Below are 25,327 nucleotides of genomic sequence, written 5' to 3' on the forward strand. Positions count from 1 at the left end.
GCAGTGTGGCTCCAGCGCTCCGCCCCCTCTCCTAGGGCCTGGGCTTACACCTGCCCAACTAAACATCTCTAATGGGGTCCCTGGAGATGGTGGAGTTTCGTGCCTCAGACGTTAAGGCTACGCCTCGTCTCCCTCCGCCTTCCTCAAAGTTGAACTACACAGGGGCCCTCTAGCCAGGAGACCTGTGTGTCAGTGTAGGCTCAGAAATTCATTCTGTTTTACCCTGTGCAAGTCCCCTGCTTGCACCTCATTTTTTATTCATTGAACAACTATTCACTGAATGGCTCATTTGTGTCAGGTGCTGAACTAGTCTCCAGGGACAAAGAATGCCTGTCACATCAGATATGAGCTCTGTTTCCATTACCTGCACCCTATCCTTCCTGCTGGATGAGTGTGATGGGGGCCATCCTGTGGCATTTTTGCCCTCATTCCCTTCTTGTTACCTCTCATGCCTGATCTCACCCGTTATTTCATGTGCTTTCTACATCCTCAACCTCTTTCAGTTTTCCCTTTCTGTGAACATGCTTAAACCTCCCATACCAGAACAAACAAAAAATCCTAAAAATTCTCCCTCAACTTGATGTCCCTTTCACTACTATCATCTTTCTCAGTCAACAAGTCATAACCAGAACACCTGCTATGTGCCAGGCCAATATTGTGCTAAGTATTGGGGATAAAAGACGAATGAAGCACATTCCTTGCCCTCCAGAAACTCACAGTCTGGTAGGGGGGAAGAGTCAGGTAGATAGGCAATTACACATCAGTCTGATGGGTACTCCATTAGGTGGGTACACAGAGGGTTATTACAGTACATAGAAAGTGTCCTAATTGAGACTGGGTTCTGTAGGATGAATAGGAGTTAGTCAAGTATAAGATGGAAGAGTGAAGAGCACTCAGGCAAAGTGTATAGAGTATGCAAAGGCATAGAGATTTCAAAAAGCATGGGTGACTGGGAGAACATCACTTGGTTTTTGTAGTGAACCTGAGAGGCTAGTGGTAAAAGATGAGGCTGAATGGTGGACAGAGGACAGCTCAGGGAGAGCTTTGTCAGTCATGTTATACAGCTAGGATTTTATCTAAAGGCAATGAAGAACTCATGAAATGTTTTGCACAGTTAAGCGATACGGCTAGATTTGTGTTTTCAGAGAGTTTCTTGGAAGGAACATCTATAGTTTCCAACATTTTATTTTATTTTTTTGAAATCCTCTTTCCCCATGGCTTCTATTGATACCATAATATCTTGGTTTTCTGCTTATTTCTTCTCAGTCTCTTTCATAAGCCCCTGTGTCCACCCTTCCTGTTTTGGTGTTTCTTTGGACTCTGTCCTAGGCCTTCCTCTCTTTGCATCCTCCCAACTCTCTCTGGTCAATCTTGGTCACCCACAGGATCTCCTTTTGCATCTAACGTCTCCCAAGAACTCTCTTTGAGCTCCAGACCTACCTATACCACTAATTGCTGTCTGGATGTCCCCACTCGGACATTCCACAGTCACCTTCAGCCCATTGGCTCCATAATTGAGCTCATTATCTTCCCCCATCTGCTCTTTCTCTTATAATCCCTATCTCTGGCTTATCAGCCAAAATACCTAGCACCAGTATTTATTATTATTACTATTGTATAACATTGTGGCAGTTTTCAAAAATAGTCACAAATTCTTTGATGCTCCTTCCTTGTGGCTGTTCAGTCAATAGAGTATAGCAGGAATGATGTTGTGTGACTTCTGAGACCAGATCATAAAAGTCCATGCAGCTTCCTTTTGGTTTTCTTTGAACACTCACTGTCTGGAAGCTCCCTCTCAGGATGCTCCCTCTTGGAACCTAGCTGCCACTTTGTGAGAAGCCCAAGCCACAGGAGGAGTCAGGTGTCTGTACTTTGTTTGACAGGCCCAGCTCAAGCATCAGACATGTGAGTGAAGAAGCCTCCAGATGATTCCAGCCACCAGCCTCAAGTCACTCGCCACACGTTTGAACTTTCTAGATGAGGTCCCCCAGACATCAGGGAACAGAGACAAGCCATTCCTGCCATGTCTTGTTCAAATTCCCAGAATCTGTGAGCACAAAAAAATGGCCATTTTTTTACACTATTAAGTTTGGGATGGTTTGTTACACAGCATAGTAACCAGAACATACATAGAGAAAAGTACATATTTCCTAAGTACACAGCTTGATGAATTTCACAAGGTGAACACAGTCATGAACCAGCACTCACATCAAGAGCCCCACTCTGTCCTCTTCCAGTCAACGCTTTTCCAAGGGAAATCACTGTCCTGGCTCTCAATCCTGTAGTTTAGTTTTGCCTGTGTTTGACTTCTATAAACTAAGCATCAGTTTTTAATCCTTCCTCTTATTTTCCTTTCATATTCGTCCAGTCATCAGGCCCTGGTGACCTAATAACCACATATCCATTTCTCTACATCCTTACTATTCTAATTTAGGCCTTATCAATCTGATCATAAAATTCTTTATAGTTCTCTATTATCCCAAGGATAAAAATCTAAACACATTAACACGGTCTGCAAAGCCCTCTGGTACCTGACCTCTGTTTGTGCCTTCAGCCTCATCTCACAGTGTTTCCTCTGCACGTTCCCTAGGCTCCAGACAAGCTGTACTGATTATAGTTTCCAGAGTTCCTCCCACATGTTGTCCATTCTTTCTCACCTTGTTATGTGCTGATCCTTTGGGCTGAAACTTCCATTTCTTTTTCTTTTTAAATACTTTTCCTTTTGAATTAATTTTAGGCTTACAGAAAAGTTGCAAAAATAGTATAAAAGTCCTTGTAAACTCCTTACCCATGTTCCCTTGTTATCATCTTATATAACTAGAGCACAGTGATCAAAACCGGAGAATTAACATCGATACAATACTTGCAACTAAACTGCAGACCTTATCTGAAACTTCCATTTCTCAGTCTTACTCTTGCTTGGTTCTCAAGACTGCTCGAACATCACCTCCTCCTGGACGGCTTCCCTAGGCCCCTTCGCTCTTCTTTCCCCTCATCTTCTAAACACACATAACACGCTAAGTGCTGCTCCAAGATGGCAATTACACTACGTTGCAATTGTCTACCAATAAGGGCTGAGGTCCTGGAGGGCTGAGACTGGTTTTAATTGATCTGGAATCCTGCCTGACAAAGAGGACCTTACTCCATGTTCCTTGGGTTGACTGAAAACGATAGTGCCCAAGAGATCACAAGGCAGCAGGTGTTGGCGAGCCAACGAGGGGCGGTCATCGCCCGGGTACTATCCAAGCCGTTCGTGCTGATGGTGCAAAAAAGGAACTAGACCTCTCGCTGTCAGCCCTCTCTAGTGCTCTGCTTTTCCACAGGCCCCGCCCACCTACCGACTCCTCCCCTCAGGCCTACCCTCTTGTTATCTCCTCCCCTTCCACGCCCCCTCTTCCACGGTCAGCACAGCCAAGATCCGTGACCCCGCCCCTATCACGTTAGCCTCTCTTTCAGCCGGATCTCTGTCCTAAGCCCCGCCCTCCGGTCTTTCCCTGCCTCTTTAAGTCACGTCGCTCTTTAGGTCCCTCCTTCTGCCCTCCGGTTCGACCTTTCTTCCTCAGGCTCCGCCCCCGCCCCGCGGGCCTCCGCCTCCCCAGAGGTCTTCCCCTATGACACGCCAGAGTCCTTCAGAAGGGCGGGGTTTTCAGTGCGAGGGGGCGGAACCTGGGGGAAGAGGCGGTACTCCTTGCTTGGAATGCCGTCGGCGACCCCGCCCCTGCGCTCTGCCGTTGCCAGGAAACAAGCATCAACGCTCTGACTTTGGCCGGGCCCAGCCAATGAGCTGGCACGCCACTGCCCAGCGGTGCGTCGCTGGGCGGTTACGTGTGGTGCGCGGGGGCGCGGGTTGCGTGTGGCGCGGGGCGGGGCGCGGCTGGTGCGCCTGAGGAGCGATGGCGGCCTCAACTCACCTAGCAGCGCGGTGGCGATCGGGCCTGCTCAGGGTCGGAGTTCTGTGACTGAACAGTAAGTGAGGGCCGGAGGGCGTGTGAGAGGGGAAGAGGGGCTGGGGAATGACGGCACTGGGTTTGGTGACTGTCCTGGTTGTGAGGGGACAGGGTGAGGGGCTGGCATGTGGTGAGGGGCCAGGTGTGAGTGTGTAAGGTAGGGGAGTAGGGCGAGAGCCTCGGGGTGAGTGGGCAAGTAAGGAGCTGGGTTGTATGAGGGGCCGGGATGCCTTCTGAGGGGCCAAGTGGAAGGGACTTGTGAACACGATTTACTGAGGAGCTGGGGCTCCTGGGACAACCCTGGGACCAGAGTGAGGGGCTGAGGCCTGTGCGGGGCGGGGGAATGGACAGGGCGAAGGCGGGAGCATGCGGGCTGGTGGTGAATCGGGAGGGAGTTGAGAGTAGGGCATGGGGGAAGGAATGAGGGTTGTGAGACTTGGATAAAGGTGAGAGGTCGGTTCTGAGTGGAGCGTTCTGCCCAGTGAGAGCAGTAGTTTTAGACCGAGTAGGACAGCTTGGGTGGAAGTGTTGTGCTCTTGGCTCTTCTGCTGCATGGGCTCTACATATTTTGGACGATCAAAAAATGATAAGCGTCGTGGGCAGTAGTAACGATGATCATGGAAATCATTTTTTAGGCTTACTCTTCAACAGAGTCATCATTGGAATCCCTCGTTCCCTCAAGTTCCTCCTTGGGACTGCAGACTTGAAGATGGTCCCTCTCATGGAGATTTTTTGGCTATGACCGCCTATGTTTGTTGTCTTTCCACCTGCTTCTGGGCAACCTTACTCCACTGCTGCTCCTTACCTGTGCTGAGCTGTGGGGCTTTGACCGTTGCCACCTGTATTGGACTAACCACTTACAGCTGCTAATTCTACTTTCATGGAAATCATATGGTTTGTTACATACAACGCTGTATTTCGACTCCCAAACAGGATGGCTTTGCTTTCATTTTCTTACAGTTAAATTAAAAAAAAAGCGAACTTATGTACAATAAACTACTCATATTTAAAATGTACATGTTTGATGAGTTCTGACATACGTTTACATCTGTGAAACCATCACCACTTTCAAGATACTGAACATTTCTCCCACCCCCAAAAGTTTTCTCCTGTCCCTTTGCAGTTCATTCCTCGCTCCACGACATGTTATTGGGTTCACTTTATTAGCATTTTACAGGTCCGCTTTTCCCTGCCAACCCATATGCACATGGAAATTCTGAATGTTCTAGAAAGCTGGGTTGGCCCTCAGATAATGGCTCCTTTCACACCACTAAAATTTCCTCTCTATTGACAGTCTGCCACAGAGCAGATACCTCCCCCAACCTCAGGAAGAGGTAGACCTTCCCTATCCAGACCATTTTTTGGGAATTAGGGGCAGCCCAAGTCCCCATTCTGTTCTAGAGTCTGAGCCTCAGAACCAACTGTTCTGTCCTATGGTATGTTTTCATTGCTTCTCTCTGGAGGCTGAACAGGTTTTCATGCTGGTGGAACCCTTGGCAATCTGCCCAGATGTTCAGACCCCTATAGAACGTACATGTATAATGAAAGAGTTTAGAACAATGATTCCTGAACACTGGGCCAAGGACAGTGCCAGTCCATGATAAAGTTTTTTATCTATTCAAGGTGGAAGGAGAGAAAGGCAACATACGGAACATGAGTTTTCCATAAAGATAAATTTATTCTGAAATTATCTTTCCTATTCTTTTGGTATTAAAGTGCTCTCTCACTGGTAAAGTAATGGTGCCAGCGGATGATGGGTTTTAAAAAACGGATCTATTTGCCAAAATAAAAAGTAACAATCCTATTTAAAAAATTTTAAATCTATTTCTACTGGTTCATGAAATCCAGGAATTTAGGGTGATGATAGTGTGCCTGCTGAATTATGTTGAGGAAGCATGCATTTATACAGTAGAATTACTGTCTGACATCTAAATTGCATTCATGCATTACATAGCGATGTCAGATTTTACGGGAATTACATAGATTCCTTGTGAAGTATGCAAGGGCAGGAATTCTTATTTTATAGATGGAGAATCAAATCGAAGAGCCAGAGACCACATAGTGATAAAGTGGCAAAGCTGGACCCAAGATTTGGTCTCAAGAGAGTGACAGTGACTTGGGGAAAAAAAGTTTGTAACAGAGAGTGAAGGTGATGTGGAGTAAAAAGCATGTGATATACAGGAAGGGTTGTGATGACATGGAGGACGTTATCCTGGCAAAAAAGTCTTTTCTATGATTTGTAATTGTTCTGTTTCCAAAAGAGGTTAAAGAGACTTTGAGGGTGACATGGGTTTGAAGTTTTTGTTTAATAATGTGGCAAAAACATAGGAACAGGTGTACGTAATACCTGGATCACATTGTGATAGTGATAGGTGAGTCAAGTCACATGTCCGATGGTTCTTAGGGACTGTCCAAATTCTTGGCTGATCTGGAGAAAGCACTGGGTTTCGTAAGCTTCCTGTTTGCTATACTGAATTCTTTGTTGAATAGTAGTGCGTTAAGTATAATGGATTTTGCTTTATGATATATATAGCTGAGTGGTAGATCTGAGGAGATGAAACATAGATGTGGATGATGATGTAGAGATAGAAACATGCTTGGAGTGCTGTGTGTAACCATCTATTCCATATCTGCTATGTGCCAGGCACTCTTATAAGTGCTGGGAGGACAAATTCATTCATTCGTATAGTAATTCATTTATTCATTCAGCAAATACTTTAGCATATAGTCTGCCCTTGTGATGCTCACATTTTATGAGATAACAAGATAGATAAGATGTGGTCCTGTGAAGTCTCAAGGAATTTTCAATCTGGTTGGGAGAGATGGACACATGAAAAGATAATTTCAGTTGAGAGAGAGAATGTGAAATATGAAAGTATATCATAATGAGGTGATTACTTGTCTGTATCTAGTCTCAGTCTCTCTCTATGTTCCAGTCATATTTACTCAGTGATCTATGGTATATCTCCACAGGTATCGCAGTTAACGTGTCCAAAACAGAACTCATTGTCTTTGCTTTGAAAGTCTGCTTTTGTACCGTGTGTCATATCGCAATCCAGGCAAGGACTTCAGTGTCATCTTCCATCTTTCTGCTCCTTCACCCCCTGTATGTAGTCAGTCACGAAAATCTTAATACATTTCCCTTTATATTATCTGTTTTCTTCATCTCCACAGCTACATCTTCACAGTTAAGGCTTTAGTTTACTACCTCCTCATCTCTCATCTGGATGTTTTTCCCCAGACAGTCTCCTGCCTTCAGGCTTGCTCTTTTCTCATCCGTCCCTGGAATGGTCTTTCTAAAAATGCAAATTTGATCATGGAGCTCCTCTGCTAAAAACTTTTGGCTCTTTGTGTTCTGTAGGATAACATCCAAATTCCTTAATATGGCATCATTTGGCCTCAACTCACCTCTCCAGCCTCATCTCGGGCCACTCTCTCTCTACTCTGTGTTCTAGCTTGAATAAATTGTTCACAGTTCCCTGACAAACATGTTACTTTTTTGAGCCTTGAAATCTTTGTAATAGCTGCTTCCTCTGCTAGGAATGCCTTTTCTTCTCTGCCCAGTGAACTTTCCTCATCCATTAGGATCTAGTTCAGTTTCACCTCCTCTTTGACTTCTTTGTCGCCCTTCTGCAAAAGGGTGGAGAAAGCTGTGTGTGACGTGGGGATTTACTGTTGTAAAGGGGAGTCACTATGCAATAGAGTTCACTCTGTGAGTTATGAGGGCTCTGCCAGAGTGAGGTGGGGAGATCCCTGCAAGAAGCAGAGGTGGTACTGGGGAGAGGGGAGGGAGTGAGTTAGCACCATACACTGATAACCCATTTGTCTCATACATATAGGCTGAGGGATAGACAGGCAGAGTGGATATGTCTGAGCTGAGCTCTAGATCGTAGGCTCCTATGAGGTGGGGTTTGTTTATTTGTTTTTCCCTTTTGTATTACTATGAAGTTTTAATCAGATCTTTCTACTTTCAGAATCTAGGGTAAGAACCCATCGCTGCCTCTTACGTCAGTAAGAGGAAGAGCCATTGTAGGGGGAGAGAAGCCTCAGAACTTCACTGACCTGTTCTTAGAAGGTTGTTTTGGTCTCTCTCTGTCTGCTGTAGATGTTGCAGGTGTATCCCTGCCCCCACCTTCCTCCCTCTTTGCCTCTCCCAGGGCAAAGGTTCATAAGTGAGACTGAGCCATTTCCTGCTTCGTGCCTGCTATTCCCAGGTTGGTGGACACCCTTGCTGAGTGTTCCTATAAGGCTGTATTTCGGGCCCTCCGGTGAGTGCTTGACCTTGGCCATTCTGGGGGGTCTGAAAGATCATCTCCTTCTCTTTTCCTTGTGGCTGAGCCTGTAGGTAAATTTGGGAAGAGGGATCTACTTTTCTCTAGACTTTGCTGTGGGAGGAAAGGGCACAGTAATAGGGTGGTGATCCCATTCTCTTCTGTCTTGTTCTGAACTTTTCAGGGTTAACAGGGAGTGAGGGAGTCTTAGGTGGGTGACAGGAACACCAAGCTGTGGCTTTCTTTTAGATTTCTGAAGTACGTGAAGAGGGTCCAGGTTAAGTGTTAGCTTTTGGGTTCTGAGACAGTGATTTCAGTGGGGCTTTTCTCTTTGAGGTCTTTGAAAAGAAATGGGGGTGGGGTGGGGAGGGAAAGTCCTGGAGGCCAGTTCCCCTTGGGTCTGTGAGCATTGCTCTATGTTAGTCAAGGAGTGGAGCAGAGGTGGGCGCCCCAGGGACATCCCAAGGTAGAAGCTGTTTGTTAGTCTTTGGAATTGAGTTCTAGAAGCTGGAAGCAGTTTAGTTTTGGACCTGTTTAGGCCTTACTTTGCTGAGACTGGTTGCTTGGCCCTTCTTCAGCTCCCCTGGGGTATGAGTGTGAGGTTAGGTCTCTCTTTGCTCCACCATATGTTGCTATCTGACATATTTTTAAAGGCAAATTTGATCTTGTCATTTCCTTGTTTAAAAACCTCCTTTATTCCAGGGTGTTGATAGATAAACCCAAAGTCCTTAGCATGATATTCAGTGATATTTATAACCTTCACCCATGTTTACCCTTCAACTTAATATTGTATCTCTCTTCTCTAAATAGTCTGAGATTAAGTCACACCAAACTTGCAACTGTTCTTCAAATTTGCTATGTTCTTTCACAGTGCCATATTTTTGAACATACTGTTTTTAATATGAAGAAGGCCTTTCCGTCTGCTTTCTTTGTGGCCAGTATCTCGTTGTTAAAGATTTAAATCAGATATCACCTCTTTTCTGGAATCCTCTTATAGTTTCCCAGGAAGATTTAGTTGCTTTCCTTAGCACCCCCATGACATTTTTGTAAGTACCTCTGTTTATAATATCTATTGGAGTTTTTGTTTATGCTCCACCAACTGTTTGTATCCATTTTTGTATTTCCAGTGCTTACCTATTATTAGCACAGTGTCCCAGCACTTATCAGTATGATGTACACTGACTTAATCAACGAGTGAGCCCTGTCTGCTGTTTAGGACTGCTCCCACCCTTTATAAGACTGTCTTTTGAAAAAAAAAAAAAAGACTGTCTTTTGTTCTCCAGAAGGTTTTCTTAAGCATAGTTGCTATCTTCCTTTAGTGTGCGCTGATAATGGTGAGAGGGAGTGTATCTGGGTAGAAGGGGTGGTGGTTAATGTAACTGGAGGCCAAATGTGGGCCTGTTGCCAGGTCTCTGGGTTCCTTTAGCCTTATTGAGTGTAAAGAGGAAGGACAACTGAACCACACCTTTCCTCTGAAGTTTTTTTGGTTTTTTTCCTCTGAAGTTTTTATACTTGTGAGATATTGTTGACAGACAGTATTGTTGAGGGGGTGGTAGATGTGATGAGAAGGAACTGTGAGCCATGGCCGAGGCCAACAGCTGTTTTGGTACTTTTCCCCATTCTCTAGTGAGGGTGTGACGTCATGTCCCCAGGAGTGAGTGTTGGATGCATCTGACAGGAGTGGGTATATGTGTGTTTATTGGGAGTGTATCCTTGTGTTCTTTGCTAGAATGAAAATTCTTCTGCTCTTTTGGTTGGCTCTGAATTTTTACCTCTTAAGATTATTCAGCCAGTTAAAGGTCTATTAGTGTATTTCCTCCTGGGTGGGCTTCTAGGGAGGGACCTGTAATAGTTAGAAAAAAATTTCTTCCTCAACAGTCCCAGAGGGCCGGAGTCAGATCAAGACTGGATTTCCTGATCTTTGTTTGTTCATTCACTCATTCACTTAAGCATCCATACATTCAGCAAATATTTATTGAGTCCCTAGGCACTGCTCTAGGTACTGGGGATACAACAGAGAAACCTTGCCCTCAATGAGCTTCATTGTAGTGGGGAAGATAGACAAATAAATAAGCAAATAAATATTTTTAGAAAGTAAAAAAACTGCTAAGAAGAAAGGTTTAGGAAGCTAGAGAGTGAAGGTGGGAAGATGTGCTATTTAGATAGAATTGTTAAGTAAGTCCTCTCTGAGGAGATGGCATTTGGAAAGAACTGAGCGATGTGAGCAATGTGAAGATCAGGAAAAGTACACTCCAGACAGAGGGAAGAGCAAGTATTCAAGAAGCCTTGTATGAGTAAAGTATGAGTGAGGAGGGGTATGGTAGGCGGTTATACAGGTTAGATTATGTAATGCCCTAGAGACCAAGGTAGAGAATTTGGATTATTACCAGTGTGATAGGGAGTCATTGGAGGGTATTCAGCAGAGGAGAGATGTAGTATAATTTATGTTTTAAAACTCTGGTTGCCGTGTGGGGAATAGATTCTTAGAGTGGCAAGACTGGAAGTATGAAGACGAGATTGGAAGCTACTGCAATAGTGAGACACGTTTGGAGGGTATAGATGATAGGCTGATGAACTGGATATTAGAAGTAAGGACAAGAAGAAAGAAGGATGATGCCTAGGTTTTTGGCCTGAACAAGTAGGTAAATATTGGTATCATTTATTAAGGTGGAGAAGGCTGGGGGAGTAACACAGGTTTAGTGTTGGAATGAGTTCTGTTTTAGACATGTTGAATTTAAGGTGCTGACTGTGTGTGTGGAGTTCTCAGTGGAGTGGTGGTTCTGAGTTCTTCCTGCTGGGCGGTAGAGAGAGGCAAACTTCTATTAACCTCTTCCATCCTTTCTCTTTGAATTAGATTTGTAGATCTGGATCGGGCAGTGACCTCTGAGCTCACTACTCCAGCCTGGTATATCTTCTGGCTCCATGGACAGTTACTGGCTCCTACAGACCGGATGAAGCAGACTAGAGACACAAGTAGAGAAAGCCTCCAGCTGGCAAATTCTCAGAGTGTGGCCCTCTGGCCACTGGCCCTGCCCGGCCTACCTCATGGAGAGGATGAACTGGCTGAGCAGACTGGCCTCCCGGGGCCCTGGGCATCGTGTACCACAAGGGGCCAGTCTGCAGACTCCTGTCATGGCTGACCCTGAGACCTGCCTCATGGTCTTCAAGAATCACTGGTCCCAGGTAGGAGACGATATGCTAAAGGTCCCAGTCTGCTGGCTGCCCAAGTCCTAACATTCTTTGTTCTCTCACCTTGCCATCTAGTCACCTGATCATCTTAAATTTTTTTCTCTTATCTGTCCTGATTCCCCAGGTGGTGCGAATTCTGGAGCGGCAAGGCCCTAGGGCAGCTCCTGGGGGAGCCGACGATCTCAGTGCTGTGTGCAACCACACTTACCAGATGCTGACACTGCTGGCGGAGGATCGTGCGGTGCCCTCGGCTCCCACGGCTCCTGGGCCCCTGCTGGAGTTTGCTCTGCGCGAGGACCTGCTAACCCGTGTGTTGACGTGGCAGCTTCAGTGGGATGAGCTTGGGGATGGGGTTGAGGAACGGCGGGCTGAGCAACTGAAACTATTTGAGATGCTAGTGAGCGAAGCTCGCCAGCCACTGTTGCGGCATAGTCCCGTTCGTGAGGCTCTGCTGATCTTGCTGGATGCCTGTGGCCGCCCTGTGCCCAGTAGCCCAGCACTGGATGAAGGCCTGGTGCTACTTCTCAGCCAGCTGTGCGTGTGTCTGGCCCGGGAGCCTTCATTGCTCGAGTTCTTCCTGCAGCCACCTCCTGAGCCCGGAGCTGCTCCCCGTCTTCTCCTCTTTTCTCGCCTTGTACCTTTTGTCCATCGAGAGGGCACCCTGGGCCAGCAGGCCCGTGATGCCCTACTCCTGCTCATGGCTCTATCAGCTGGAAGTCCCACTGTGGGCCGCTACATCGCAGATCACTCTTACTTCTGCCCGGTCAGCACCTCCTGGGATGGGGGGTAGGGTATGGTGTAGGCACGGGAGAGCACCTTCCTGTCCAGGAGTTGTGGAGGGACTATGTACCAGGGCTCTCTCCTTCAGGCAGTAGCCCCCCCCCCACCCCGGGTTTGAAAGCAGCACCTGGAGTTGGGGTGGGGATGAAACATGGGCTTAGGTGGATAAGGCAAGTATGAAGGCTCTTCATGGGCCAGTGTTCCCAGGTGATGTGTTGGCACCTTGGGTGACTAAATATCTGCTCTGGTAATAACTCTTACCCCTACTCGCATAAAAACTCTGGGTTAATAGTTCCCTGTTCCCCTTTTTTATATCGTCTGAGTCTTTGGTAACCTGTCCTTGGGGATGGCCCCCAGGTGCTGGCCACAGGGCTGAGTGCCCTGTACTCTTCACTGCCCCGAAAGATTGAAGTTCCAGGAGATGATTGGCACTGCCTGCGACGGGAGGACTGGCTGGGGGTGCCAGCCCTTGCTCTCTTCATGAGTTCCCTAGAGTTCTGCAATGCAGTCATTCAGGTGGGACTGGGGTTCCCAGGAGGTCTGGCCTTTGGTCATTCTGGGGAGATGGGGTGGGAGGGGGTGCATTCCCTGGAGTTCTGGTTTTCTTTCAGCTTGGGGGTAGGGTGCCTATTTGTATTCTACCATTCTGCTCCCTTCCTGACAATGGCCCCCTTCAAAATCCTCCGTCCTCTGTCTTGCACCCTTACAGGTGGCTCACCCTCTAGTGCAAAAGCAGCTGGTAGATTATATCCATAATGGGTTCCTGGTGCCTGTCATGGGCCCTGCCCTGCACAAGGTGAGAGTCATGGGTGGCAAGGCAGATTAAGGGATTAGGTTGAGGGGTGGTAACCTCAATGCCAGGACCAATGTGGGTGGCAGTGGGCTGGGTACTCCTCCCTTTTTCCCTGTCTGCTCCTGGTACCTCCTTAGAACTTAGGGAAAATGGCTTAGCATATGTGTGGGGAAGCCCTAAATTTCCAAACTTTCCCTTTCTTTGTCCAGACCTCTGTGGAGGAGATGATTGCCAGTACCGCTTATCTGGAACTTTTCCTACGGAGTATTTCAGAGCCTGCCTTGCTCCGTACCTTCCTGCGATTCCTGCTATTACACCGGCATGACACCCACACCATCCTTGACACCCTTGTTGCCCGTATTGGCAGCAACTCCCGGGTATGGCCCCTACCTCTGTCCTGGCTTACCTGGGTGAGCCATCTTCTCTCTCCGACCTTTGTTCTGGGAGGGTGTTCCTGCCCTTCTTTGGCCTTTGTCTCCAGCAATCACTTCAAAGTTAGGTGGCATTTTCTTTCTAGTATTAAACTTTTAACTGTTTTGGGTACAATTTTAATGTGGCCTCCTGCTTTTGTAATATACAAATCTAGGACACAGTTACCTTTTCTGGATGACTTCGGCTGCTCGTCACGGCTATAGGTGTTGCCATTGTGTGACACTTGTTATGTAGCGTTGACCTGAGGTTCTCTTCAGCTGTGTAGTGCTTTGTGACTTCCTCTGGGTGACTTGAGATCACTTCTTCAGGCTTTGTGTCTGCTTTGATAGGTGATCCAGCTGCTACTAGTACGTTTACCTTTTCTTCCCTCTGGATTTGCTGTAGAGTTATAGAACTTGGGGCACCCATTTGCCTGCCTACCTACTTATGTTCCTTCTTCCTGAAGAACATTTTGATTGAATGTTCACTATATGTCATACTGTTCTCTGGTACTGAGGATATAATGGTAAGCAGTGGTTGCTGACTTCATGGAGCTTCCTTCATAGAGGAGGTAGACAAGTAAACACATAACCAAAATAATTGAAAATTGAGGTCATTGTTATAAAAAACCCAACAGGGTGCTTAGAAAACAGTAGAGTGGTCAAAAAAACCATTCTGAGGAGGTGACATTGAGTTGAGACCTAAAGGTCATGAGGGAGTTAGCCTATTGAAGAGCAAGTGGAAGAACAGTCTAGGCAGAGGGAGCAATGCATGCAAAGTACATACGTGGGGAACAGGAAATGAAATGTATTTGAGGAAATGAAAGACCAGTGTGACTGGAGGTATAGTGAGCAAAGGGGAGAAGGGAAGGAGAGGTGGGTGAGTTCAGATCATGTGTGGTCTTGTAGACCATGGTAAGAAGTTTAGATTTTAACCAATAGAAATGTATATAAAATAGGAGTAAATTGTTTCTAAGTCATAAAGACCCGAAGTCTTTCTGGGGGAGTAAAGCATTAGTTTAGCCGTGGACTTTATGGCATTTATTTTGGCTCCATCAACCATTTTTGTTTCCTTCTTTTATTATAAATAATTGACGTTCTCTGGGTCCTTGTGTTTAAAATAGAAGTTCTTAGATCACTAAAGGTTCTAGAAAACTGTTCTAGATAACCGAGGTACCTGGTAGTAGGGTTCCAGGTAAGTAAGGTTCCTGGATAGCTATGTTTTGTATAGTTGAGGTTTCTGAAGCTACGTTAGGGTGTATATGAGATATTCTAGCCTGACTCTGATTTGACCAGTGTTTCTGAACCAAGTGTACACTTTAGAATTTGAAAATGACAGTAACCATAACAACAGATTCTAGGCTCTGCCTTAGATTTCTTGAGTTATAATCTTTGGGAGTAGGCCCAAGGCATGTGTACTTTTATAATACTCCAAAATGTAATTATGATACATGCCTTGGGTTAAGAATTATTGTCATAAACTGATAGGGAAGAGATGTCAAAGCTTTAATTTTACAAAGGCATTGAAAAAGTTTTATTTCTCATTATGCTGAAGCTCGACCAAGGTCTTAAATCTGTTTGGCCTCATGGAATGTCCTGTGCATGTTTTGGGAATGTTGATTTCCTTCCTAGGATTTGATTTTTCTTCCTGTATTGGGCTCTGTCCGTCTTGCTTTTGTCTTAATCTTATCCTAACTTCTTTGATTCTCCCTCAGTGTCTTTAGTCTTCAGCATATATTTCTGTTAGTCTTGCATTTGGTCCCCTGGTCTCAGGAGCCTTTCATGGTTTTGGGTTATTTATTCTTGACTCTCAGTTCTTGGAGGAACCAAATCTCTTCTGATTTTAGGATGCCCATGTTAAACATGCAGGTGCTTTCCTTTCCCCTGTTTAGCCCTTTTAAGCTTGATTCTGTTGGCCTGACTTTGTAACTGCTATAGTCCAACTTTTGTGGCTTAAGGTGAATCATGCTGGCTAGCTAGCCTGCGTATCTGTATTAGTTTCCTATTGCTGTCATAACAAATTACCACAAACATAGTGGCTTAAAGCAACACAGATTTATTATCTTACAGTTCTGTAGGTCATGTATCTGACATGGACCTCACCCCACTAAAATCAAAGCATCAGTGGGGCTGCATCCTTTCTGGAGGCCTTAGGAGAAAATCCGCTTCCTTGCTCACTGGGATCATTGGTCGAATTTACTTAATTGTAGATATAGCACTGAGACTCCTGTTTTCTTGCTGGCTGTCAGCTGAGGACCATTCCCATCTTCTAGAGACCAACTAAATCCTTGGCTTGTGATCCCTTGTTCCATCTTCAAAGCCATCAGTGGTGGATCGAGTCCCTTTCATGCTTCAGATCTCTCTCCTTTTTGACCCAGCTAGGAAAGGTTCTTGGCTTTTAAAGACTCGTGTGATTTGAGTGGGCCTATCTGGATAATCCAGGCTACTCTTCCCATCTTAAATTTTTTAATAACCTTAATCATACCTGCAAAGTCCCTTCTGCCATGTAAGGTAACTTACAGGTTCTGGAGATTAGGACCAGGACATCTTTGAGGGGCCATTTTTTCTACCTACCACACAATCTTTCAGTGAGTCTGAATGTTTTCATTGCTAGTTAAAATGGTCATTTAGGATAAACATCCATGCTGTCTAAAATGGGAACTGCTATCTTATCTCTTTCCCACCATGATTGGCTTTTGTTTGGTTTTGTTTTGTTTTTTCCTTGAATGTATGTGTGTATTCATTTATTTATTTATGGCTGTGTTGGGTCTTCATTGCTGTGCGTGGGCTTTCTCTAGGGGTGAGCGAGGGCTACCCTTCGTTGCGGTGCACGGGCTTCTCATTGTGGTGGCTTCTTTTGTTGTGGAGCATGGGTTCTAGGCACGCAGGTTTCAGTAGTTGTGGCACATGGGCTCAGTAGTTGTGGCTTGCGGGCTCTAGAGCGCAGGCTCAGTAGTTGTGGCGCATGGGCTTAGTTGCTCCGCGGCATGTGGGATCTTCCTGGACCAGGGATCGAACCCGTGTCCCCTGCACAGGCAGGCAGATTCTTAACCACTGTGCCACCAGGGAAGTCCCATGATTGGCTTGTAATTCCCCCACAGTCATTTAGTTAATGATGAGCACCTAGACTGTGCAGGTAGTGCCCTGGACTAAGACCCAATAGTTGTCTTCAGGGTGCTCAAGGTATACTTGCCGTAAGGGAATTATAGAGAAAGTGCTTCAGGGATTCATAGGAGTGAGGGAGTGCTTACATGTGTCTCTTCTCTTCATCTAGCCAGAGGTGAACCACCCTTTTTACTTTTCTAAAACAAAAGTTTCCCTTGTTCTGGACCCACCTATTTTTTTCTTTTCCTGTCAGCTGCCCTTGAACTTTTCTTTATCCTACCTTCTGAGAGAGACACTGGTGTTGGAGAGGTGACTCAGACTCCTTGTTCACAGCCCCACCCACTTCCCAGCTGGGATTCTTCCAGGTTCCCTCTGGTTTTTTGTTGGTAGGCGTTCAGTTACTATGCTGCTATAGTCTGTTGACAGGCATTCCCTTAGTTAACACGTTGCTCTTGTCTCCTGTTAGTCATTCACTCAGTCCCAGTATTTCCTGGGGTCTCTTCATGGGTATTCATTCCATTTAAGCATTGCTGGTATCTCTGCTGCCAGGTGTATATAGCCAGAGAGTTTGCTGATATGTGTATGGTCTATAGAAATACATTAAATCTGACATGTGGTTCGTTCCTATCTGTGAATAATGAAGTCTTGACCACAAAGATCATGTGATCATTTATTTAATATTTGAATAATTGTTTTGTGCCAGGCCCTGTGCCATCATTGCTCCAGGAGAGGTTGGTTGGGCCTGGGGTTGGGGAGGTTTCCATTTGGTAAACATCTTGGAGGGTAGAGAGCTCTTATGGTGACTCCCCGCCCCCCCCCCCCCCCAGCTCTGCATGGTCTCTCTGAGTCTCTTCAGGACCCTACTGAACCTCAGCTGTGAGGATGTCCTGCTGCAGCTGGTTCTCAGGTACCTGTGGGGGCAGGGCTGAGGGATGGCTGATCCTGAACCCTCCGGGCCCTCAGGGCCTTGTGCATTGCTGGGGTGATGGGTTGCATTGGGGTTGCTTGTGTGTGTGTTCTCTCAAAGCCTGGCTTAGCCATATAGTTCCACTGATGTTCTCCCAAGCCCTGTCCTTCCTTCCTGATCTATCCTGTGTCCCTTTTCTGCTGTCTTTCCCAGGTATCTTGTCCCGTGTAACCATGTGATGCTGAGCCAGAAGCCAGCTGTGCGCGATGTGGACCTATATGGACGAGCAGCAGACAAGTTTCTCTCCTTAATTCCACGCTGTTGTCGGCACCGTGCCTCCAGCCCACCTCGTCCAGAGCATGCCTCGTGGGCACGAGGTGGGCCTAGCAGAGAGGCAGGGAGAAGGGAGGACACGACGGGTATGGCCCGGGTTCTGGGGGAGCTAGCAAGAAGGTGGGAGGAGGGAGGTGGCCGTGAGTGGCATTCCATCTTTGGGGAGGTTGATGAGGGGTGTTGTAGGGTGGATCCTTAACTCCACCAAAGAAATTTAGCTTCTGAGCAAAGCTGTTCCTTTTCTTCACTCCAGTTGTACTCTTCTATTTCCGTTGTTTTTGTGGTGTTGGTGGTAATGAGGAGGGGGTGGTGGATGAGGAAAAGCTTAATTTGAGGGGTGGAGAGTCAGCTGTCTGAATCAGTCCCATGTTTCTTCTGCTTCATTGCCTTCTCTCTTAGTTACCCAAGGTGTCTCATCCTTCCTCCTGCACCTCTGGCTCTTTGATCTCTCTTATGTGTTTTCCCCTCTGCAGGCCCTGGAAGCCCAAGCGTTGACTCCTCTTCTGTGGTGACGGTACCCCGGGCCTCCACGCCATCTCGTCTGGCCCTCTTTCTGCGACAGCAGAGCCTGGGTGGCTCCGAGTCCCCAGCCCCAGCTCCTCGCTCACCGGGGCTTGCTGCATCCCCAGCCTCCAGCCCTGGCCGACGGCCCAGCCCTGTGGAGGAGCCCGGTGAGCTGGAAGACAATTACCTGGAGTATCTGCGTGAGGCGCGCCTTGGTGTGGACCGCTGTGTCCAAGCCTGCCGTACCTGGTCTGCCCCCTATGATGGCGAGCGGCCCCCTCCTGAGCCCAGTCCTGTTGGCTCCCGGACTAAGAAACGCAGCCTACTGCCTGAGGAGGGCAGGGGCCATGCAGGGGAAGGGGAGGTGGAGGAGCTGGGGCGGGGGGCGCTGGCTCTGGGTGTGAGGGAGGGCCCTGGCCACCTGCGCCCTCCCCAGCTCAATGGGGTGCCAGGACCATGGCCTGAGGGGGCCAAGAAGGTTCGTCGGGTGCCACAGGAGGGAGCTGGGGAACTACTAGAGGGCACCTCCGAGGGCGTGGCAGGACTAGAGAGCTTTGGGCAGGAGCTCCGGGAGCTGGAGGTGGCGTTGAGCAATGGGGGCGCTGGCTCAGAGCCCCCTCTAGAGCCTTCACTACCTCTTGAGGAGGAGGAGGCCTACGAAAGCTTCACCTGTGCCCCTGAGCCCCCTGGCCCCTTCCTCAGCAGCCCTTTGCGGACTCTCAGCCAGCTGCCAAGCCAGCCCTTCACTGGTAAGCTACTTAGCCTAGGTCTTCTCCTTTGTGTACTCTTTGCATGTTCTCCACATGTTTGTGCTGGTTTCTGAGACTTCTTGCCCATGTCATTCCTGTGTACTTGCCTAGCTCCTCATCCATTTTGCCTGGGTCCCCTCCAGATACATATCATGTCATACTTGTGTCTCAGTGTCTGTCTGTAGTCTTCCATGCTTGTGCTGGTTTGAGTATTGACTTATGTCTGAGTCTTGTATGTCTGTCCTTTATGCATGTTCCTCCTCTTCCTCAGTCTGGCCATTTTCTGGGATGTGTGATTAGGATATTCTGTGTTTGGTGTTTCCTGGTGAATCACAGCAATACATCTGAACCATGTGGAAGACATATGTGCTGTCCTGTATGTGAGGCACCTATAAATCATGCTGTTCCATGTTGTTCCCACCAATATATCTGTCTGGGTGTTGGGTCTCTTGTCAGCTCTCCTGTGGCCCAGGGTCAGCTCTCTGGTATACTTCTCTTCTTCAGCCCTGGCCTCCTTTCTCCCAGCCTCTTTAGAGAAGGGCTCAGCTTCAAGTTTCTCCTGTTCCCTATCCTTGCACCTTGTTGGTTGCCCTGACTGCTCAGTAAGACTTTCTAAGGGTTTATGGTTAGTGGTAAGAACTGAAGCAGATAGAGTGAAATACCTCTCTCTGGGTAAATTAGATCAGTGAAATACCTCTATCAGGGCAAATGACAAAGCATGGCCCTGAGCCCCCTGGCTAAGTTCTTTTGGTCTCTCCAAAAGACCTTGGAGCTAGATCTGGCCTGAGTGCCTGGGCTAACTCCTCTTTGTTTTTGTTTGAGAGCCAGCTTTACCCAGCCCAACCCTCATCTGGCTCTTGTCCCTACTCTACACCCCACGCTGGGGATTGGTGGGGAGGCACTTCTGGGAAGCTGTATAGTGCTTTGGACTAGACATACCTTGAGTTAGCATTCCATCTATGTCTTTGTTGTGTGTAAATCACTTACTATGATGCTGGTACATTGTGAGAACTCAGCATGTGGTAGTTTAGGATTATCATCTCTTGGGTGCATGGCGGATACAAGTTGACCAAGGTACCTGCATATCTTCCTGTTGTTTGCAGTCAAGTTATCATGCATTGATCAGTACATGCCCTAGCTGGGCCTTGCACAGCATCAGGCCTTTTGCTCTGGAGTAATGACAACTCTCTTGCAGACTACAGAAAATATGTCTTTTCATTTATTTAGGCTTTGCTCTGCTCTTTCCTTCTCTAGACCACTAGAAGGTGGTGTGCAGGTTTTACCACTTTCTTGAAGCGTTATTTGAAGTTCTGTCCTTTTTCTTCTTCTAAACTCATCTGAGCTTTTTCTCTTGCAGAAAAGTCCCCGGAGATGAGAAGGACAAAGTTATGGGATATCTTAGGACCCTGCTAAGCTAGAGTTGTTTTAGAGCTAAGGCTAGTCATGTGCATGTGGAGTAAGAATGTTCTAGGATCTTTCTCAGGATTCAGTGTCTCTTGCCCTTCATTGTTCTCCTGCCTCAAGTCTTAGTGCAGTTCCTAGGCACACTCCCTCTCCCTGACAAATCCCTGACCAGACAGACTGTGATGGTTCTACAGTCCTAGTGTTGGTGATCTGGCTCAGTTGAGGCCAGTTCTCCCGGAAGATCATTCTAATCCCTTCTGCCATCCTCTTTTCCACCAAAGAGTCTGTCCTGAATCAGTTTTCTCTGGCCCTGAACTAAGCTCTTTTTTCCCTACAGATTCTATTTCACCACCTTGGTTCCCCGCTCCTGAACAGACCTGATTTCTTTTTTGGTTCTCCAAAGATTCCTCCCCTAACTTTAAGTTGACCAATCTAGTCACCGTCTTTGCCTTCACTATGCTTTCTTCTTGCTTTATTTCTGACTCAGGTCTAGTGTTATCCCCTGTCTTGTATGTAACCTGATTTCTTCTTTTGGTCTAATCACTTTCTCACTTGTTCTTTCTTCAGTTGTCCTCTTGGGTGAAGCTTTTTAAAAAACTGAGAAATATTACATAGCTTATGGTTATTATTGAATACTTATAATTTGCTAGACTTTGGCCTAAATGCTGTGTATCAGTATCTCTTTGATCCTCTTAATAACCTTATGAGGTGGGTGTATTTTCTTATATTACCAAGTAGGAAACTATGCTTGGAGAGTTTTGATTCATCCAGTAACTTAACTAGTAAACGGTAAAGCTAAAATTTGAACCAAGTCTGTCTGATTCCAGAGCCTGTGGTCTGGTCCTTCAGCTAGAATGTGTATAAAGCTGGCATCTGGACCTCTTGAGGGTCCATGTGGTGTCTGCCATTTTATCTCCTCCAGAATAGGTGGTCACAGGATATTTAAACATGCAAATCATTTTCTGACACAAATAATTTTCATCTAGTGGTGGTGGGGGGTTTCATTTTGGGGAGGAATGCGTGTGATGTGCATTGTGTTTAGGCCTTGTATCCTTGTGCCCACCCACCCCACCCCAGGCCCCTTCATGGCTGTGCTCTTTGCCAAACTCGAGAACATGCTGCAGAACTCCGTCTATGTCAACTTCCTGCTGACGGGGCTGGTGGCCCAGCTGGCCTGTCACCCCCAGCCCCTGCTCCGCTCTTTCCTGCTCAACACCAACATGGTCTTCCAGCCCAGTGTCAAGTCCCTGCTGCAGGTGTGCGATGCATGCATGCATGGGTGCGTCCAGGCTCCATGGTGGGCCAGGCCCACAGCTGGAGTGGCCCTGGGGGGGCTGGGAATAGGCCCAGCGGGGCTAGAAAGGACTATGTCAGTCTAGAGCCACCCAGAAATGTCATGAAGTTGTGCTTCATAGGTGCTGGGCTCTGTGAAGAATAAGATTGAGAGCTTTGCAGCCTCCCAGGAGGACTTCCCAGCACTGCTATCCAAAGCCAAGAAGTACCTCATTGCCCGTGGCAAGTTGGACTGGACGGAGGGCCCTGCGGCAGGATCTGCCCCCCGCCGGTCTGATTCCCTAGGTGAGGCGTACCCTGCCACCACCTCCCTGTCCTCCCTAGGCAACTAATTAGCTCAGGTTAACTGAGTTTCTTATTAAGGTTGAAGCCTTGCACCGGGAACTAGGGAGTTGCAGAGAGTAGAGTCTTGATTTTGTCCTCAGGTTTCTGGGCAGAGGAAAAACATAGTTCTGTCCACTGAGAGCCAAACCAACAGTACCAGCAAAAACTACTCTAGAAGTTGGGGACGGGCAAGGGGACAGAAGAGTCTCTAGGTTGAGATATTGTTAAAGCTTGGTAAAGGACATGGCATTTGACATGGGCCTTGAGAGATGGGTAGGACTTGAGTAGGCAAAGGAGTGGGATGGCTTTATTCTTTTGTTCAGGGGACAGCATGAATTGTTTAGTTGGAGCAGGGGATTTGGAAGTTGGTGGAACAGTTGGTAGTAAGGTTGGAAAGATTTGGTCAGAGCAGAAGGTTCTCAGCGTAGAAGTTGGGCTAGGCAGAGGTTGTAAACTTTTAGGCAGTGAGAAACCATTGGAGGTTCTTAGATCTGGGAATGGAGAGATAAGTGTGTTAGTTCATGTGCTAGTTGCACTGGAGCTAGGAGAAAATGAAGTCAGAAGAGCAATTGGGAGGCTTATGCCATAATGCAGATGTGACCTGTGAGGCTTGAATTAGAATAGTGGAAATAGAAAGGAAGAACTTGATGGAAATGGGAAGGAAGTACTAGCAGAGTTTGGTGAGTGGTTGTGGGGTATAAGGAAGAAGGAAGAGTTAAATATGACCTTGATATTCTAAATTTAGATCTTTCATCAACAAGTATCTGAGTGCTTGCCGTATGTGCTAGGTGTTGTCTGTGATACAGGGGACTCAGGGAGGTACAAGATGTGATCTTTGCTTTCAAAAAGCTGATAGTCTAGATAGTGACTAGAGGATTGTCATAACTGAGGGAGCAAGGTCCCAATGGTGGTGGAAGTAAGTGGGATCCAGAGCACAGGAAAGTTTTTTTCCCCCTTTGAGGCAAATGAGGAGAGATCAAAGGAGGAAATGTTATGTACAAGTGGAGTTTTGAGGTGTGGAGGGAAATTTTAGGGAGTTGAAGTCATCCTTTATTTGCTAATTGAAGTAGGAGGCAAAATAATATGCTGAGCAAGAGAGCAGAGGTGAGATGGGGGCTTAAGGAGGAAAGTGTATAGGTTGGGAAGAGAGTACCAGAAGGGTTATTAGATAGCTGTGAAGGCCCAGCTGAAGTTCCTTAGCATGATTTCCTCATGGTCCAGTACCAGGAATCATTTCTTGCTTCCACAGTCCTGGTACTATGTTCACTGTGGAGGGCCCAGGGATATAGAGGTAAATAAGACAGAGTCCAAGCCCTTAAACTCACAGATTAATGTATGAGGTAGAAGACATGAGAACAAGTTATTAAAATGCAATGCGATAGAGCAGTAAAATGGGAAGTTAGTGGAGGGCAAATTAGAGGAGAGGTAGGGATGGGGAAATTAGGCCAAGGATGAAAACATTGAGGAAAGCAAAATTAAGGCAGAAAGGGCTACAGAGGCATGAAAGGAGCCTGGAGGGTTCCAGGAGGAGCACATAGGTGTGGATGCCAAAGCAGGGAGAGTTTCTAGAAGAGGTGGGAGGAAGTGTGTAGAGAGTTTCTAGAAGAGGTGCGAGGAAGTGTGTGAACCTGGTTGTAAAGGGCTCTGAATGCCAAATCTAATATATCTGTTTAGCATATCTCTGTAGCCATTATTAGAGGTCGAGAATGGGAATGGTATCATGATCTAGAGACTAGATCCCTAGAGTCTAGGCCCTAGGTCCTGGACAGGGCCAAGAACAGATCCAGAGCCAGCAATCTAGGAGGAAGGAAATTAGAGAAGAGAAGGCAGTATTTTAAATGGTTCATTTGAGTCTAAGCTGACATGAAGTTGTCTGGCCACAACCAGTGGGAGGGTGGCTTTGGTGGATGTCGGAGAGGGATTGGTGGAAGGCCAAGTGGTGGCACAGGAGAGCAGAACTTGGAGGGACAGTGGTGTGTGACAGATCTGATAAAGTCACTGAACTATGACTGCATATGTAGCACCTGTGGGTATTGAAGGAGCAGGGGTGTGGGTGAGGTGTTACAGGTAGGCAGGGGAAGGAGGAAATGTCTAGAGGATTGACCCATCTAGTATAGGAGGGTGCTGGGCAGCAAGAATAAGCGCATGTTACAGACTGAGGAGAAAGAGCTTGGTGATGGTAGAAGAGTGATTGGAAAGGGAGGCGCAGTAAGAGAACCCCTCAAGGTGAAGGGGCCTGGAGAAGGGAGGGGTCTTGTCTGGGAATGAAGTATCTGAAGGGTTGACTGCCTAAAGACTGAGCATGATGGTTGGCTGTTGGGGAGGTTGGGTAGAGGGAAGGAGGCTGGGCAGGCAGCACTTTGGTGTTAAGAGTTCTAGTGGAGAGGTCCATGCCCCTGGGGGAGTGGGGGTGCGTGGGGAGGGGAATCCCCTCTCCCAGGCCAGGGAACTTTGCCTGACGCCAGCAGCTTCATGACACTCCTGTTTGTTCCCAGTGAAGAGCCGGAGGCCATCCTTGGGGGAGTTGCTCCTGCGGCATGCACACAGTCCAACCAGGGCTCGGCAGGCGGCACAGATGGTTCTTCAGCCTGGGAGAGACGGCACAGGACTTGGCCTAGGTGGGGGCTCCCCTGGGGCATCAACACCGGTCCTACCCCCCCGGGGTGGGGCCCCTGACCGCCAAGGTGAGGCTCTGCGAGTCAAGAATGCTGTCTACTGTGCAGTCATTTTCCCTGAGTTTCTCAAGGAGCTGGCTGCCATCTCCCAGGCCCACGCTGTCACCTCGCCTTTCTTGTTGGATACTTCAGAGGAGGGATCTGGCCCTCCCATCTCAGGCTTTGGGCCCCTCAATCCTTAACTTTCTTCCATGGACAATCAGGGCCTTGAGTGGCCTGTGCTGGGGCCAGGGTGTAGGCTCCTTTTTATGTTTGGAGGCAGTGGCAAGAGGACTTTTTAATTTATTTCCGATGAATGTTTTCTGGAGAACTTGTTGCAATATGTATAAAAGGGAAATCTCTATTCTGTGCTCATTCTTCTTTCCCACGCTTTTTCTGTAGGGCTGGGGCCCCAAGAAAGTTGTACATGGATGGGGAAGTGGTCAGGGTGTTTTCTGTCTGGCGAGGACACGATGCCAAGGTTTTGAGGTACTTCTTATGCCTTTAGAGGGTGAGGGGACATGAAGCCTGGGGAAAAACGTTGGGACTTTCCTCCTCCACACTCCTACAGGAAGAAGCACCATGGGCCCAGGATGGTTTGGGGGAGCAGCAGCTGATGTTTATTGGGGACCAGTATCCCTTTGTCAGATCTTGGGGGCCTGGC

At 47.3% G+C, this 25,327-nt stretch overlaps 1 protein-coding gene across 2 annotated transcripts; it reads left to right on the top strand.

Moving 5' to 3' along the window:
• Positions 1–3,793: 3,793 nt before the first annotated feature.
• On the top strand, positions 3,794–25,019 carry FHIP1B (FHF complex subunit HOOK interacting protein 1B). 2 transcript variants are annotated; one of them, XM_079930153.1, is made up of 12 exons: positions 3,794–3,966; positions 11,073–11,401; positions 11,532–12,170; positions 12,545–12,703; positions 12,897–12,983; positions 13,190–13,357; positions 17,323–17,402; positions 17,616–17,821; positions 18,209–18,988; positions 21,470–21,648; positions 21,808–21,970; positions 24,505–25,019. In XM_079930153.1, the coding sequence occupies exons 2-12, from the start codon at positions 11,264–11,266 to the stop codon at positions 24,864–24,866; spliced, it is 2,961 nt and encodes a 986-aa protein (XP_079786279.1). In that variant the 5' UTR covers positions 3,794–3,966; positions 11,073–11,263; the 3' UTR covers positions 24,867–25,019. The 2 variants fall into 2 exon arrangements, with proteins under 2 accessions (XP_079786279.1, XP_079786280.1); XM_079930154.1 differs by having other exon boundaries at positions 17,616–17,779.
• Positions 25,020–25,327: the final 308 nt, after the last annotated feature.

This window comes from Stenella coeruleoalba, assembly GCF_951394435.1.
Source record: "Stenella coeruleoalba genome assembly, chromosome: 8".
Classification (NCBI taxonomy): domain Eukaryota; kingdom Metazoa; phylum Chordata; class Mammalia; order Artiodactyla; family Delphinidae; genus Stenella; species Stenella coeruleoalba.